A 17,478-nucleotide genomic window follows, 5' to 3' on the forward strand; every position below is an offset into this window, starting at 1 on the left:
GACATATATATTTGCCTTATATTGCCTCTTCCACATTTGTCCCCCCATAAATGCTTTTACAGCTCTACTAATGCCACTACGGGGAATAAGCAAGGCTACAGTGGATAAGATGAGGCCGAGATTTAGTTGGCGGTTCAGACAGCGCCGGACGAGTGATGAGGAAGGGACTGGTGTTGGGCCGTGTAGCGTTAGCATTGTTAGCATGCTGTGTGTGTGAAGGCATCACAGATGCTGCCTGTGTGTGCTCCCAAGCTGGGTCTAGTGAGAATATTCCTCAGCCTAATGTGACAACACCACCCCATTATACTCTCAACACATGCATTGAGTATACTGTAGAGAGTGTGACATGTCTGTTCCATGTGTTGTTGTTTTGCTGGTGAAGGATTGCATAATTCAAGCCCTGTACTGTACCACAGCTATGGTGTTATGTCTATACCAAGCCCTCTGAATACATAAGAAGCATGTTTGGTTGAATGAGGAAGCTCCCTCTGTGACTCTCTCTCTGTGTATCTCTTTCACTCTCTCGGTATCTCTGTCTGTGTCTCCCTCCGTCTCCCTCTCTCTCTCTGTGTCTCTCACGCTCTCTCTACCTGTGACTATCTCTCTGTCTCTGTGTGTCTCTCTCCATCTGTCTGTGTCTCTGTGTGTCTCTCTCTTTCCGTGACTACAAAGTTGTTTATCAATGGGCAGCATTATTGAAAAGCACCTCCTGGCTGAAGCAAAAACAGATGACCATGGTGCTAATGCTTATCAGAGACATCCACTATAAATGATTCAAATGAATGACTTCATTTCAGTTTTAAATGCTACTCATTTGGACAACTTCATGAAACTTGCAGGGTTTAAAGCCATAAAATATGCATAGTAAAGCCATCACTCGTTGGATAATGAATAAGCACACCTTGGAATTGACAGATTTGCTCCAGGAAAGTCTTGTTAAACTGATTACAAGAGTACTCTCCAGAGTTGGCTGGGTTCTCTTTACACACTATGTGAAGCCACATCAGCAATATTAGGAGGGGTTGTAAAAACTGGTTGTCATCATTGGGCCATGGCCAGGTAGCTTTAGAAAAACTACATGACAGTTGTCAGGAAAAATAAAAACGGAACTTGATATATTTCCAACTGGACATTTAATTGTATTTGACAAATGAGAACACATACATACAGTATATAATGAATGTAAATGTATGTATATTAGCGCTACATTTGAAGAGTCATGCAGAATATATAGTGCATGATCACATCTGACATGAAATTAACATTGATGATGTTTTTACACAGCTGTTGTTTGCATTTCACGACCCAAATTGATATGAGCCATAATAACACATGACATTTCTGTATCTCAGTACACAACTGTAGTATAATCTGGGCGGTTTGAGCCTTGAATACTGATTGGCTGACAGCCGTGGTATATCAGACCGTATACCATGGGTATGACAACATTGTATTTTTATTGCTCTAATTACATTGGTAACCAGTTTACAATAGCAATAAGGCACCTTGGGGGTTTGTGGTATACGGCCAATATACCACGTTGGCCATATACCACACCCCTTTGTGCCTTATTTCTTAATCATCATCTTTCCAAACCTCGATAGAAAGACCACTTGAAATACAGTAATGATACACAAACTATAATATCACAGTGTGGTATAAAGTGTAGTGTTATTAGCTCCTACTCTAGCTTAGAGTGTGTGTGAATGGCTATGACAGGGTCCGGGTCAGAGGCGCTGATGGTGAAGTGTGCTCTCCCATCCCCTCCAACGATCACCTGTTTCCCCGAGCAACGCCCCCCTGACCTCTGACCGGAGATGACATCACAGTAGGTTCCTCTATGAAGGCCGGTGTACAGCGTCACATCCAGGGAACTGAATAATAGGAAATAGCTCAAAGTGTTACAAACAAGTACTGTAGGATGACTACTAGGTTATGGAATTGATTTCCTTACCCATTCAGAGATCATCTTATTAGTATTTGTCAATTCCGTCAAACAGTGCTTCTCTTCCGATCAAAAATGGACCATCAAAATGTCCTCTAACAAATGAATTAATGGCATTCATTTAAATATATGCTAATGTGTTATCTACAACTTCTTCCATAAGGTGAAACGTACCAGTTATCATTGTTGATAACTATGAAGCCTTGGTTGCCTCGTCCAAAAGCTATCTGGTTACCCCCATTGTCCCACCAGTTAGACAAGGGCTCTCCATCGACAACATTACGGAACATCACCATATTTCTACAAGGAGAGAGAGCAGTTCAGCAAAATAATAATCACCATCAAGCACACATAGAAAATAACTGTACATTGACCAGGCCAAAATACTCACATTACTGGATGGACAACGCTTTGTTCGAAGGGGACCTACATTAAAACGTCTTATAGCACTTTCATAAGATGCTTATGTCAACATCCACATTTTTGAGACGCTTACACACTTTAAGAATGCTTTACACATTGCTTACGAACGTGTTATGAAGTCCTTGCTAAAGTACCCTTCAAATAAAGTGTTACCCTTTACAGTATGTCAACACAATACTATTCAACATGATTGACTGACTGAGATCTGGAGGTGTAAACTGTCACCTGATTGTGGGCCATCTGTGTTCACACACCCAGCCCTCCCCACAGCTGCCGTCTGGCTGTATGGGGACAGGCTTGGTGGAGCCGTCAGGGAAGCTGGGAGGACCTATCCAATCATTCTGGTCCTGACAGACAGACAGGTAGCAAGACGAACAGCCCAACCGTGAGGCGAGCGGTCACATTGACCATAGTCATACACAATGTGAGAGGTTTAAGATCTAAAGTGTTGCGGTTTAACAGTTTAAGTCACCAGAACCTTTCTTTAAATTGTTTTAGACTGTCAGAAGCATACCTTTCCATCCACAACATGTTGATCCCACCGGTAGCTTGACATCACTCTCGTAACTCCATAAGGATGGGCCAGCATGAAAGCCACGGCCATTTTATACATTCTGAGGATATATGATAGAAATAATTTGTCTATACTTATACAACATCTATAATCAGATTATACAGTATTTGTCCCAACCTGGGCTCCCAGAAGGTGAGGATGGAGGCCCCTCCTGCACCGTGCCCTCTCTGGTTGTCATGGTTATCCACAAACACCAATGCCTCGCCTGAGGGCAGCAGATCCCAGCTCTCACCACACGTTCTGAAACAACAGACTAGAAGCTAATTTTCACCTCAGAATAGTCTGAATTATCACAGTATCACAAGCTGGTTCTCTTTCAGTGATGTTTTGTTCTCTCCATCAGAAAACCAGGGTTACGTAGTAACCTAGACAATATACTTTAGTCATTAATGCTGAGGGTTCAACATATATTTGAGAATTTGCTGATATACAATCTGCCATATTTATATACTTAGACCATGGCAATATGTTGTACTGTGTGTTTTCCCCTCAAATGGCACCATATTCCATTCATAATACACTAGATTTGACCAGCAGGGAACATAGGGCACTATATAGCGAATATGGTGCCATTTGGGAGGCATGCTAGATCATACTTGAGGTCAGAGAGTTTCCCTTGGTTCCACTTGCGGATGACAGAGCCCAGCATAGTACCATACTTGAACTCTGTGACAAGGCCCAGTCCACAGTATTCTGTCGCTTTTATCGGCTCGCCACCGAGGTCGATAACCTTGAAGAGAAAATGGGAATGTGTTGCTGTTGGATATGTAGTGTTTTTGCTAAATCCCACAAGTAAACGTGGTGCCCCCAGTAGACCTACAGCTTCAGTGTCAGAAGCTGATCGATAAATCCCTAAATCTGCAGCATTAATGTTCAATTGACACTTACAGGAAACGCATGACAAAAAGTATGTATGTATATATATATATATATATAAAATATTTGCTAGACTAGCCTGCATGTTGGACAAATCACAGTACATAAAACATATTGGAAGCAATCAAAATTGATCCCATTCAGGCCAAAACAACAGAATACATAGCCATAGAAGTTGAGGACCAAAGCGCAGCGTGGTCAATGTTCATCTTAATTAATGAAAAAACTGAACACTGAATAACAAACAACAAAGAAACAACCGAAACAGTTCTGTCTGGTGCATACACACAAAGACTGAAAATAACCACCCACAAACACAATGGAAAACAGGCTACCTAAATATGGTTCTCAATCAGGAACAACAATTGACAGCTGCCTCTGATTGAGAACCATACCAGGCCACACACAGAAATAGAAAATCATAGACAAACTAACATAGACAACCCACCCAACTCACGCCCTGACCATACTAAAACAAAAGACAAAACAAAGGAACTAAGGTCAGAACGTGACAACAATAAGTCAACATGTGGACATTTCTCATTCCCACCTCTTGGTAAATGAGTGGTCTGGATCCTTGTGTGAACCAGGTGGTGTTGAGGTTGTGAAGTCTGCTGTAGATGTTCTTCAGGTCCTCAGGCCACATGTGTTTACCTGCGTCCACCCTGAAACCTGCTATACCCATATCCACCAGTCTGTTCATGTAGTCCACTATCCTCTCCCTCACATGCTCCTTGTCCTGAGCCAGATCCAGAAGACCTAGCAGACGACAGTTACGCACCTGGTGGGTTGAAATGCCAAAGCAATACAGTGTATGATCTCTGGGTTTATATTACATTACATTATTTTTTTAAAGAGGTTTGCAGAGAGAGAGAACATAATACGTCTCCATCAGTGTCTAGTGGTATTTACAAGGAGTTATGCTTCTTATTTTCTCTCTGAAATAATACCTGATAAATGTCTTGGTAAGTCTCAATATTTCTGCTGCTGGTGGTGCATTTGTCATCGTTGAAGTGGGAAGCGGAGTAGGGCACAGATGGGAACTCCCTCTTGCTGGCATTGAAGTATGAGCCACAGGTCGAACGGTGTCTGCCCTCCCCCTCGCCCGCGCCAGACATACACATGTGATTAATGACCACGTCTGCATAGATCTTCACCTGCAGAGGGAGATGTGTTCATAACTACACTAATACACAAATGTTTTTCACTATTCAAACGGATATCACATCCATTCATGGCTGTAGTTCATGCTATTTTAATGGACCTACAATGAGAGACCTAAAGGCATTTAGTACAGTGCAGCCGTGCTCCCACCTGCAAGTGTTCACATCCACATGCATACCTGAAATTCACACCAGAACTTTATATTTAAATATTATTCATATCTTATACAGTGCCTTCAGTATTCCACACCCAATGACGTATTCCACATTTTCTTGTGTTACAGTCTGAATTCAAAATGGATTAAATATACTGAACAAAAATAGAAACATGTAAAGTGTTGGTCCCATGTTTCATGAGCTGAAATAAGATTGCAGAAATGTTCCATACGCACAAAATGCACAAATTAGTTTAGATCCCTTTTAGTGAGAATTTCTCATTTTCCAAGATAATCCATCCACCTGACAAGTGTGGCATATCAAGAAGCTGATAAAACAGCATGATCACTATAACAGATGCACCTTCTGCTGGGGGCAATAGAAAGCCACTCTAAAATGCACAGTTTAGCCACACAACACAATCCCACAGACATCTCGCGTTTTGAGGGAGCGTACAATTGGTTGACTCCAGGAAAGGAAAAATGTTGACTGCAGGAATGTCCACCAGAGCTGTTGCCAGATAATGTATTGTTAATTTCTCTACCATAAGCCGCCTCCGATGTTGCTTTAGAGAATTTGGCAGTACGCTCAACCGGCCTCACAAACGCAGACTACATGCAACCAAGCCAGCCCAGGACCTCCACATCCAGCTTCTTCACCTGCGGGATCATCTGAGACCAGCCACCCGGACAGCTGATGAAACTGTGAGTTTGCACAACCAAAGAATTTCTACACATAAATTCTCAGCATACTCGTCATCCTCACCAGGGTCTTGACCTGACTGCGGTTCTGCTTCGTAACCGACGTCAGTGGGCAAATGCTCACCTTCGCCACTGGCATGCTGGATGAATTCCAGTTTCAACTGTCCCGGGCAGATGGCAGACAGTATGTATGGCGTTGTGTGGGCGAGCGGTATGCTGATGTCAACGTTGTGAACAGAGTGCCCCATGGTGGCGGTGGGGTTATGATATGCGCCTTACGGATTGTGGTTGTTGTGGATGGCTGTTCATAAATGTAAATGTGTATTTAAACCCAATAATGGTTGAATTCAAGAAATGTAAAGTGCCTATCACTCATTGTTTTTGAAACCAGTGGACAGCTGTTGAAAAAATGCGCTCTTGCAACAGCTGCAGATGATATGCGGATCCCAGACTACGAAATAAAAGTAGGGCTTTTATTACGCAATCTAATTCATGCTGATTAAACAAATACACCCATAGACGTAATGGACACATGCACGAACTCACACTTTTGATAGACTTAAAAGGGGCCATCTGTAGTTGCTACATCCATTTTTGGAATTATAAATTATATATATACACACAGTACCAGTCAAAAGTTTGGAAATACCTACTCTTACCAGGGTTTTTCTTTATTTGTACTATTTTGTACATTGTGAACAATAGCGAAGACATCTAAACTATGAAATAACACACATGGAATTATGTAGTAACCAAAAAAGTATTAAACACATTCAAATATATTTTATATTTGAGATTCTTCAAAGTAGCCATCCTTTGCTTTGATGACAGCTTTGCACACTCTTGGCATTCTCTCAATCTAGCGTCATGAGGTAGTCACCTAGAATGCATTTCAATTAACAGGTGTGCCTTGTTAAAAGTCAATTTGTGAAATTTCTTTCATTCTTAATGCGTTTGAGCTAATCAGTTGTGTTGTGACAAGGTATGGGTGGTGTACAGAAGATATCCCTATTTGGTAAAAGACCAAGTCCATATTAGGGCAAGAACAGCTCAAATAAGCAAGGCGAAATGACAGTCCATCATTACTTGAAGACATGAAGGTCAGTCAATCCAGTGCAGTCGCAAAAACCATCAAGCACTACGATGAAACTGGCTCTCATGAGGACCGCCACAGGAAAGGAAGAGCCAGAGTTACCTCTGCTGCAGAGGATAAGTTCATCAGAGTTAACTGCACCTCTGATTGCAGCCCAAATAAATTCTTCAGAGAGTTCAAGAAACAGACTCATCTCAACATCAACTGTTCAGAGGAGACTTGGTTCCAACCACCGTGTCTTTGTGAGACCGAGAATAGGTGAACGAATGATCTCTGCATGTGTGGTTCCAACCGTGAAGCATGGAGGTGGTGGTGTGATGGTGCTTTACACATTTGTATATTACACAAATATTGTATATTACATAAATATATATTACACATGTTTGTAAACATTGTAAATGTAAACAAACAATGTATAGCCTCATAACTTGTTTAAAACCATAATTTTGATATAATGAAAGGTCAGTCCTTGCATCCATAGCTCTGTCTATTCATCTGAGAGTGGTTACATTTCGCCAGGACCATTCCTCAGCGTTTTACAAAAACAGATGCGGGTCAACCGTTTGTTATTGTTTCATCTGTAAATTTGCCCTTTAAATAGGTGCATTATCAAGATATCAAAGTATCACCAACAAAAAGGTAAACAATAAGCCTATAGCAAATACAGCATATGGCATTCATTTTTAACATGTAAATAGCCCTTTGCAGTCGTGCTCAAAGCATGCCATTCCATGAGCACAACAATTATTTTTCAACTCAAATCGATGAGCCCAATCAGTCCTTCATAACGGCAAAATCATAAACAGAGTAGGCCTGGCTAATAAGTCCTTAGCTCTGGGGTTATGCTCAGGTAAAACAATTTGGCTAATGTATACTTCCATATTTCCAAGTCCTATTTTTGAAGATCAAGGGATACAACATTTATTGGAATGACTGGAATTCTGAGAGACTTTGGTTTTTAATGTAAAGGTATAATTGAATCGTATTGTTATATGTAGTAGAAAGTGATGGGTTAGAAGAAGCCAACATAACCAACCCATAAAGTAAAATGTAACATCCATATATGGCCTGCTATATGAACTTTAACATGAATGTATCCTGCAATAGATGTTGTTTAATTGGTGACATACATTTCTGTCTTCTTCTAATGCCTCTTAAGGGGAAAGTAATCTAAAAGTTACTGAATGTAATCAGATTACATTAATGAGTTTGGGTAATCCAAAGGTTACATTACTGATTATAATTTTGGACAGGTAACTAGTAACTGTAACAGATTACATTTAGAAAGTAACCCACCCAACCCTGGATATGGGCAGGCATAAGCTAGGGACAACGAACACAATTGTGTTTTATCGATGGCAATTTGAATGCACAGAGATAACGTGATGAGATCCTGAGGTCCAATGTCGTGCCATTCATTCAACGCCACCACCTCATGTTTCACTGTGTCGCAAGGATCTGTACACAATTCCTGGAAGCCAAAAATGTCCCCGTTCTTCCATGGTCTGCATACTCACCAGAAATGTCACCCGTTGAGCAGGTTTGGGAGGCTTTGAATTTACGTGTATTCCAGTTCCTGCCAATATCCAGCAACTTCGCACGGCCATTGGAGAGGATCGGGACAACATTCCACAGGCCACAATCAACAGCCTGATCAACTCTATATGAAAGGAGATGTGTCACGCTGCATGAGGCAAATGGTGGTCACACCTGATACTGACTGGTTTTCAGGTATCTGTTGGTATCTGTTGCCAACAGATGCATATCAGTATTCCCAGTCATGTGAAATCTATAGATTAGGGCCTAATGAATATATTTCAATTGACCGATTTCCTTTTATGAACTGTAACTCAATAAAATCATTGAAATTGTTGCATTTATATTATTACTCAGTGTAAATACAAATTCTCACCCAGCTACACAGAATAGCCCATAATGACAGAGTGAAAACATGTTTTAGACATTTTTGCAAATGTTTGGAAAAATGAATATACAGAAATAGCTAATTTACATAAGTATTCACACCCCGGAGTCTATACATGTTTAAATAACCTTTGGCAGCGATTATAGCTGTCAGTCTTTCTGGGTAAGTCTGGGTAAATCATTTCCACATCATTTTTTCAAATTCTTCAAGCACTGTCAAGTTGGTTGTTGATCATTGCTAGGCAGTCATTTCCAAGTCTTGCCATATATTTTCAAGCCGATTTCAATCAAAACTGTAACTAGACCACTCAAGAAAAATTAATGACGTTTTGGTAAGCAACTCCAGTGTATTTAGTTGAAGTTGGAAGTTTAGATAAACTTAGGTTGGAGTCATTAAAACCCAAGGTTCATCCTTGGGAGCAATTCCCAAATGCCTGAAGATACCAAGTCCATCTGTACAAACAATAGTAAGCCAGTTTAAACACCATGGGACCACGCAGCCATCATACCGCTCAGGAAGGAGACGCGTTCTGTCTCCTAGGGATGAACGTACTTTGGTGCGAAAAGTACAAATCAATCACAGAACAACAACAAAGTACCTTGTGAAGATGCTGGAGGAAACAGGTACAAAAGTATCTATATCCACAGTAAAACGAGTCCTATATCGACATAACCTGAAACGCTGCTTAGCAAGGAAGAAGCCAATGCTCCAAAACCGCCATAAAAAAGCCAGACTGCGGTTTGCAGCTGCACATGGGGAGAAATGTCCATTGGAGAAATGTCCTCTGGTCTGATGAAACAAAAAAATACATAATGGACATAATGACCTTCGTTATGTTTGGCGGAAAAAGGGGGGGGCTTGCAAGCTGAAGAACACCATCCCAATTGTGAAGCACCCCCTCATATTGAGGGGGTGCTTTGCTGCAGGGGGGACTGGTGCACTTCACAAAGTAGATGGCATCATGAGGTAGGAAAACTATGTGGATATATTGAAGCAACATCTTAAGACATCAGTCAGGAAGTTAAAGCTTGGTTGCAAATGGGTCTTCCAAATGGACAATGACCCCAAGCATACTTCCAAAGTTGTGGCAAAATGGCTTAAGGACAACAAAGTCAAAGTATTAGGGAGGCCATCACAAAGCCCTGACCTCAATCCTATAGAAAATGTGTGGGCAGAACTGAAAAAGAGTGTGTGAGCGAGGAGGCCAACACACCTGACTCAGTTACACCAGCTCTGTCAGGAGGAATGGGCCAAAATTCACCCAACTTATTGTGGGAAGCTTGTGGAAAGCTACCAAAATGTTTGACCCAAGTTAAACAATTTAAAGGCAATGCTACCAAATACTAATTGTGTGTATGTAAAGTTCTGACCCACTGGGAATGTAATGAAATAAATAAAAGCTGAAATAAATCACTCTCTATACTATTATCCTAACATTTCACATTCTTAAAATAAAGTGGTGATCCTAACTGACCTAAGACATGGAATTTTACTAGGATTAAATGTCAGGAATTGTGAAAAATGAGTTTAAATGTATTTGGCTAAGGTGTATGTAAACTTCTGACTTCAACTGTATACGGCCTTGTGTTTTAGGTTATTGTCCTGCTGAAAGGTGAATGTGTCTTCTAGTGTCTGTTAAAAGCACACAAAACCAGGTTTTCCTCTATGATTTTGCCTGTGCTTAGCTCTATTCTGTTTCTTTTTATCCTAAAAAAAACTTCCTATTCCTTGCTAATGAAAAGCATACCCATAAAATGATGCAGCCACCACCAAACTTGAAAATATGAAGAATGGTACTCAGTGATGTGTTGGATTTGCCCCAAACATAACTCTTTGTATTGAGGATAAAGTTAATTTCTTTGCCACATTTTTTGCAGTTTTACTTTAGTGCCTTATTGCAAAAAAGATAGAAGTTTTGGAATATTTTTTATTCTGTACAGGCTTCCTTTTTTCACTCCGTCATTTAGTTAGTATTGTGGAGTAACTACAATGTTGTTGATCCATCCTCAGTTCTCTCTTATCACAACCTCTTGAAGCTAGAGGGCACTATTTTTATTTTTGGAAAAATAACGTTCCCAAAGTAAACGGCCTATTTCTCAGGACCAGATGCTAGAATATGCATATAATTGACAGCTTAGGATAGAAGACACTCTAAAGTTTCCAAAACTGTACAAATATTGTCTGTGAGTATAACAGAACTGATATTGCAGGCGAAAGCCTGAGAAAAATCCAATCAGGAAGTGACTCTTATTTTGAAACCTCTGTGTTCCTATGCATCCCTTTTGACCATTGAAAGGGATATTAACCAGATTCCTTTTTCTGTGGCTTCCCTACGGTGTCTACAGTCTTTAGACGTAGTTTCAGGCCTTTATTTTGAAGAATGAGCGTAAATGTCCACATTGCGTAAGTGGTCAGTTGTTGGCTCTCAGTGTGATTTTTGCGCAAAACAGAGAGGTAGCCATTTTTCCTCCCGGTCCTAGTGAAAAGCCAACTGTCCCGGTTGATATATTATCGAATAGATATTTGAAAAACACCTTGAGGATTGATTATAAAAAACGTTTGACATGTTTCTGTCGATATTATGGATATAATTTTGAATTTTTGTCTGCGTTGTCGTGACCGCTATTTCCGGTGGATTCCTGGGCATAACGCATCAAACTAACGGAGGTATTTGGATATAAAAAATATCTTTATGGAACAAAAGGAACATTTGCTGTCTAACTGGGAGTCTCGTGAGTGAAAACATCCGAAGATCATCAAAGGTAAACAATTAATTTGATTGCTTTTCTGATTTTCGTGACCAAGTTACCTGCCGCTAGGTGTACATAATGTTTTGTTGGTATATGGATAAACTTACACAAACGCTTGTATTGTTTTCGCTGTAAAGCATCATTTCAAAATCTGAGACGACAGGGTGATTAACAAAAGGCTAAGCTGTGTTTCGCTATATTTCACTTGTGATTTCATGAATATGAATATTTTCTAGTAAGATTATTTGACCGTTGCGCTATGCTATTTAGCGTAGTTGATGACAATTATCCCGGATCCGGGATGGGTGGTTCCAAGAGTTAAACTCTGTAACTGTTTTCAAATCACCATTGGCCTCATGGTGAAATCCCTGATCGGTTTCCTTCCTCTCCGACAACGGAGTTCGGAAGGGCACCTGTGTCTTTGTATTGACTGGGTGTATTGATATACCATCCAAAGTGTAAATAATAAGGTCACCATCCTCAAAGGGATATTCAATGTCTGTTTTTTTGTTTTACCCATCTACTGTACCAATGGGTGCCCTTCTTTCCAATAGGTGCCCTTCCTTGCGAGGCATTGGAAAACCACCCTGGCCATTGTGGTTGAATCTGTGTTTAAAATTCACTGCTCGACTGAGGGACCTTACAGATAGTTGTATGTGTGAAGTACAGAGATGAGGTAGCCATTCAAATATCCTGTTAAGTACTATTATTGCAGTCCATGCAACTTACTTTACTTGTTAAGCAAATTTTTACTCCTGAACTTATTTAGGCTTGCCATAACAAATGGGATGAATACTTATTGACTAATTTCTGCTTTTTATTTTTTATTCATTTGTAAAAGAAAATCTAAAAACATAATTCAATTTTGACATTATGGGGTATTGTGTGTAGGTTAGTGACACACCATCTCAATTTAATCCATTTTAAATTCAGGCTGTAACACAACAAAATGTGGAAAAAGTCAGAGGGTGTGAATACTACATGTTGTGTCTTAATTTAAGGCTCTCGTTCACACTAATCAAATATATTTACACAATGAGGTCAAAACGCATGCATTATCTGTAGGCAGTCCTGTTCCTTCCTTAACAATTAAAACAGAAATTTGGTACATCCCTCTCGTACAAATGAGTTAAATTATGTCTCCTCTCAAGCAATCCATTGCATAACCCATTGCATAACCAATGAGATGATAACAAATGAGATGAGAAATGATTGAGCCAAGACATCTTTTTTTAAATGTATATAACCATGTCCATTTTTCCTTCTATAAATGAATTCAAAGGAATCCTGTTCCATCATCATTACCCCGACATTGTTGCACCTGCAGACCATGTCTCGGAGCTCCTGTTGGGTTCCAGAGCGGGAACAGAGGTTGTAGCTGACTGGCTGGTACCTCTCCCACCACGGTCTCCATGGTTTAGTCACCACCACGTTCTCACTGGGAGGGGAGATCTAGTACAAGACATTTCTATGAAGAATATAGTCTGTAAAATGTATCACTTATCAGTCAGTTTCTATGAGGAATACCTACTGTGCATGTGCATCACTGGAGGCTGGTGAGAGGAGCTATTGGAGGGTGGGCTCACTGTAATGGCTGGAATGGAATAAATGGAACGGAGTCAAATGTGGTTTCCATATGTTTGATGTGTTCGATTCTGTTCCATTTATTCCATTCCAGCGGTGGAGCCTACTGAAGGGAGGACGGCTTATCATAATGTTTGGAATGGAGTTAATGGAATGGTACCAAACACAAGTGGTTGATACTATTCCATTGACTCCATTCCAGCCATTATTATGAGCAGTCCTCCCCTCAGCTGCCTCCATTGATGTGCATCTATACTGTATGTACATATTATCAGTAGTGTTAACAGTGGAGGCTGGGTCATCAGATCTTATACCTAAATGGTGTAAAAGACTTTAAAAGTAGAAGCGGTCTTCCAACAGAAATACAATGTGATTTGACTGTACTGTTGCCTGGTAGAAAAACACATGAGCCTACCTGCACTCCATTAAATCCATTGGGTCCCAGATATCGCTCACACTCTTCAGCTATGTCATTCCAGCGCCACTCAAACAGGTGGACTATGGTTGACCTGCCCTGCTGGATGTGATGCTTTGTGTGACTTTTAGACTGGTACTGGGAGAGGCCTACTCCAAGACCCAGAGCCAACAGGCAGCCACATAGTTTAGCTTTTACCTGGTGGAAGCAATGACACAAGTGAATGATTAATTGATTACAATACCTAGGTTTCCATCCAACTGGCGAAAGAGATTTTTATGTGAATATTCTAAAATCTGTATAAAAACGATATGCAAATGTTTGGTACTGGGTGGCGTAGCGGTCAAAAGCACTGCACCGCACAACCGGCTGTGACCGGGAGCCCCATTGGTCTGCGAACAATTGGCCCAGTGCCGTCTGGGGTAGTGAATGGTTTGACCGATGGGGCTTTTGTTGGCTCATCATGCTCTAGCGACTCCTTGTGACAGGGCCGGCGCCTGCAAGCTGACTCCGGTCGTCAGTTGAACTGTGTTTCCTCCGACACATTGGTGCGGCTGACATCCTGGTCAAGCGAGCAGTGTGATAAGAAGTAGGCGACCAGGTGGGTCATGTTTCGATGGACACATGGCTCGACCTTCGCCTCTCCCGAGCCCATTGAGGAGTTGCAGAGATGAGCCAAGGGATCAAATTCCGGGAGAAAACGGGTTAAAAAAAATGTTAGTACTGGTACAATGACCACATGGGAATACCAGGTGCAGTAAGAGCAATTTTTTAACATTTTATTATAATAATTACAAAAAATATATAATAAATAAATAAATACATACACACACTTTTGTGGTTAAGTTCCCATGTATGCAATAAAAAAATCTAAGTTAAATTGATTTCCATCACATTTTCAACTCTACCAATGGTTTTGTCACAAAAACTGATATGGATAAAAAGGCTGGCAGATAGCGATATTAAGTTGTTTTATCTTACTGTACAAAGGGAATGCATGCATATGAGCTATACACTCGTTTCCCCTGTGGACCGGTTTGTACATAAACCATTCTCTATTCAGGCTGCAAAGGTGACGATTACCTCCTTAACTCGATTTAATGGCAAGAAGACAAAAATATATAAAAAAGGGAAATATGCATACGTTCTTTATAAAGCACAATTTTCCATCACCATGCTATGGCTAATGCTTCCCTAGTTCAGCCAGGGGTAAACAACAGACTTCAGCAACCTGATTGACTGAACGTAATATCCGGGACTAGGCATTCGCCACATGCTGGTGGAAAATGTTGTATCACCAAGTAGTCATATTTTCCGTATTATTCCGCCTTTTCATTCAATCGAATTTAGGAGGAAATATATGTCTTTGGAGCCTGAATGAAGACTGTTTATTCACGAACCGATCCACAGCGGATACAAGTGTATAGCCATCTGCATGCATTCACTTGGACAATCAAATGAAACGACTCAATATCGCCATCAGCCGGCTAGATAAACGCCAGATCACTTCTATTTTATTATTGGTAGCCAAGCACCGATGTCACCAGCATAATTCAAATAGCCCACCCTCGATATTTAGTGGACATGTGCATGAAGCTCACCGCCGTGCACCTAACCACCATAAATTAAGTCACGAAATAAGTTATAAAGTTCATAATGTATTCCATTTGTCTATAAACGCTGCATGTTTTTCCACGTGGTAACATGAAACATCGCGTGATGGTTTTTATATGATCAAATCCGCACAAAAGCGTTGCCACCGCAATTGTCGCATAATCCATTTCAGCGACAAAAAAGATCCCACCTTGTCTTGCAAGTATTACGTTTAGTCAAAATAGGGACATTTTACAGACAAAGTTGCTTCCGCCATAAGGCCTGTAGTGAAACCTCAACGTGAGATAAGGAAACCCCACGAACACGAATACAAGTCCTACAACCAATTACATGGGAATGATTGAACAAATGTGTCAATGCAATAGAAAACATCAAATCTAGAAAAAAATCATTCATTTGCAAAGGATACTAGTTTGTCTGTTCACAATTTTTGGCAGTGATAAAGGCCTGTCACACCAGATATTTCTAACTAGTGTATTAGTATCTCATTCAATACCACATCTGCAGTAGCCTATTGTTCTAAATGGCTCACCTTCATGTTTGCTCATCAGATCCATGCAGTCCAGTTGCAAGCTGCTTCTCAGACAACACAGCCAGTGTGTGCAGCATTTGAAGGGGTTTGTTTATAACAGGCCCTTAAAGCAGGGAGCTGTTCCTCTTCTGAAGCCCACAGATCAGGCACCCTCGTTGGGCAGGGCAGTAACCAAGATACCCAGGTCAGTACCTCTACCAGTAGTTGCAAGTCATGCAAACGCTACCATACATTGCGAATACCATATATAGGTGCTTAAGATATGAATGGGTGACTGATTATCTTCATGAATCGAGGCATGGAACACCGAGGTAAAGACAGTTTCAGGTGGGATATTCGCCTGTAGTTTTCCTCACGTCCACCAACAGCAGTTAGGGACCGTCAAATTAGTGACAAATTACATTTTTCAAATTTCAATAGCTTTTTAACCATTACTCCCAAACACTTTCAAAACTGGTTGTAGCTAACCCGATGGCACATTCTTTAGTTTGTCCATTTTCATCTCACGTGGTTTTACATGAATTTTCAACATTTAGAATTTCAATAGCTCCTTGGTCATGTGACCTAATGTCCGCTGACTACCCTTCTATATTGCACACACTTGTTTGTGTACTGTAAAATCATACAGTGTAACGTACATTTTTCATAGTTTCAAATTTGCAATAGCTCCTTGGTCATGTCAGTTACACACCTAAGAAGCATCCAGTGGATATACACCCATATTGCATAACCTCTGGTCATGTATCTTCTATATTGTTGTACATTATTATTAGTTTGACAATTAGGGGGTTCAGTCCAGTGTTGTGTTTGCCCTTTTCTTTAATATTTATCTACAATAATTGGTAGTTCTAAGTACTTATTTTCCCTATTTTTTTGTATTTTTCCACAGTATTTAACAATAGGAGAGAGACAGATAATATCTCATTTCGTCGTTAATATCAACCATAAAGGAAAAGGGCAAAGTACGAGAGTCATGCTATTAATTGTCCAAAGCAGGGATGGAGAGTGAGCTGGTGAGGTAGGCTGCAGTGGGTTTGCTGGTCAATACATATACTGAACATGTAACCACAGTAATGGTGGCCAGTAAATCAATTAATACAAACATAATATTGACAAATTAAACAAATGGTAGACCTTTAATCTTTTCCAAAATGCCAACAGACACTTAACTTCAATTAAGTATGAAACATTTCACCGTGTTAACTTTCTCTTTATCCCTGGTTGATGTACATGTCAGAGCCTCTTCAGTGTGGATGGGGTATAGCATACATTTTCAACAACAAAGACTGCACTTCCAGTTTGTGTTCTTTACTCTGTTGAACTCTTTTGTCTTCATTCCTAGGCACAGCACATGGAACCACCGTTGGCATGCAAAACATTCAATCAAAACAAAACAAAGTGTAACACATTATAAATAATATCAAATATCAATGCAGTATGACAAATTAGCCATCCATTGTGTTATATCATAAATTGTCTTACATGCCGTCACTGTTGTCAAAATATTATAAGCATGTTAAATAAAGTTACTAACCCAGTCAGTCTTTGGGCCACATCCAGGTTCTTTATCAGTGGCACACATGAAGCAGTTGTTGGCTTTGTTGAACTCTGAAATCATAGTCATGAAGTGAACATATGGCTGTCCCACACAACTACATAAAAATAAAGAATTTACATTTACTTTGAATTAAATATCATTACATACCAGACATTTTTAGTATATCCTCA

General features: G+C 40.3%; 1 protein-coding gene across 1 annotated transcript; it reads right to left on the bottom strand.

The window, feature by feature from the left end:
* Window positions 1-1,114: 1,114 nt before the first annotated feature.
* Window positions 1,115-16,312, bottom strand: LOC139420359 (alpha-amylase-like). Its single transcript, XM_071170372.1, has 11 exons — window positions 15,751-16,312; window positions 13,605-13,802; window positions 12,911-13,057; window positions 4,769-4,975; window positions 4,369-4,599; window positions 3,539-3,672; window positions 3,060-3,182; window positions 2,883-2,982; window positions 2,594-2,715; window positions 2,120-2,245; window positions 1,115-1,874 (listed from the first exon to the last, which is right to left on the bottom strand). The coding sequence occupies exons 1-11, from the start codon at window positions 15,754-15,756 to the stop codon at window positions 1,682-1,684; spliced, it is 1,587 nt and encodes a 528-aa protein (XP_071026473.1). The 5' UTR covers window positions 15,757-16,312; the 3' UTR covers window positions 1,115-1,681.
* Between the last annotated feature and the right edge of the window lie 1,166 nt (window positions 16,313-17,478).

The sequence above is a fragment of the Oncorhynchus clarkii genome, chromosome 11, assembly GCF_045791955.1.
Source record: "Oncorhynchus clarkii lewisi isolate Uvic-CL-2024 chromosome 11, UVic_Ocla_1.0, whole genome shotgun sequence".
In the NCBI taxonomy this organism is placed as follows: Eukaryota; Metazoa; Chordata; class Actinopteri; order Salmoniformes; family Salmonidae; genus Oncorhynchus; species Oncorhynchus clarkii.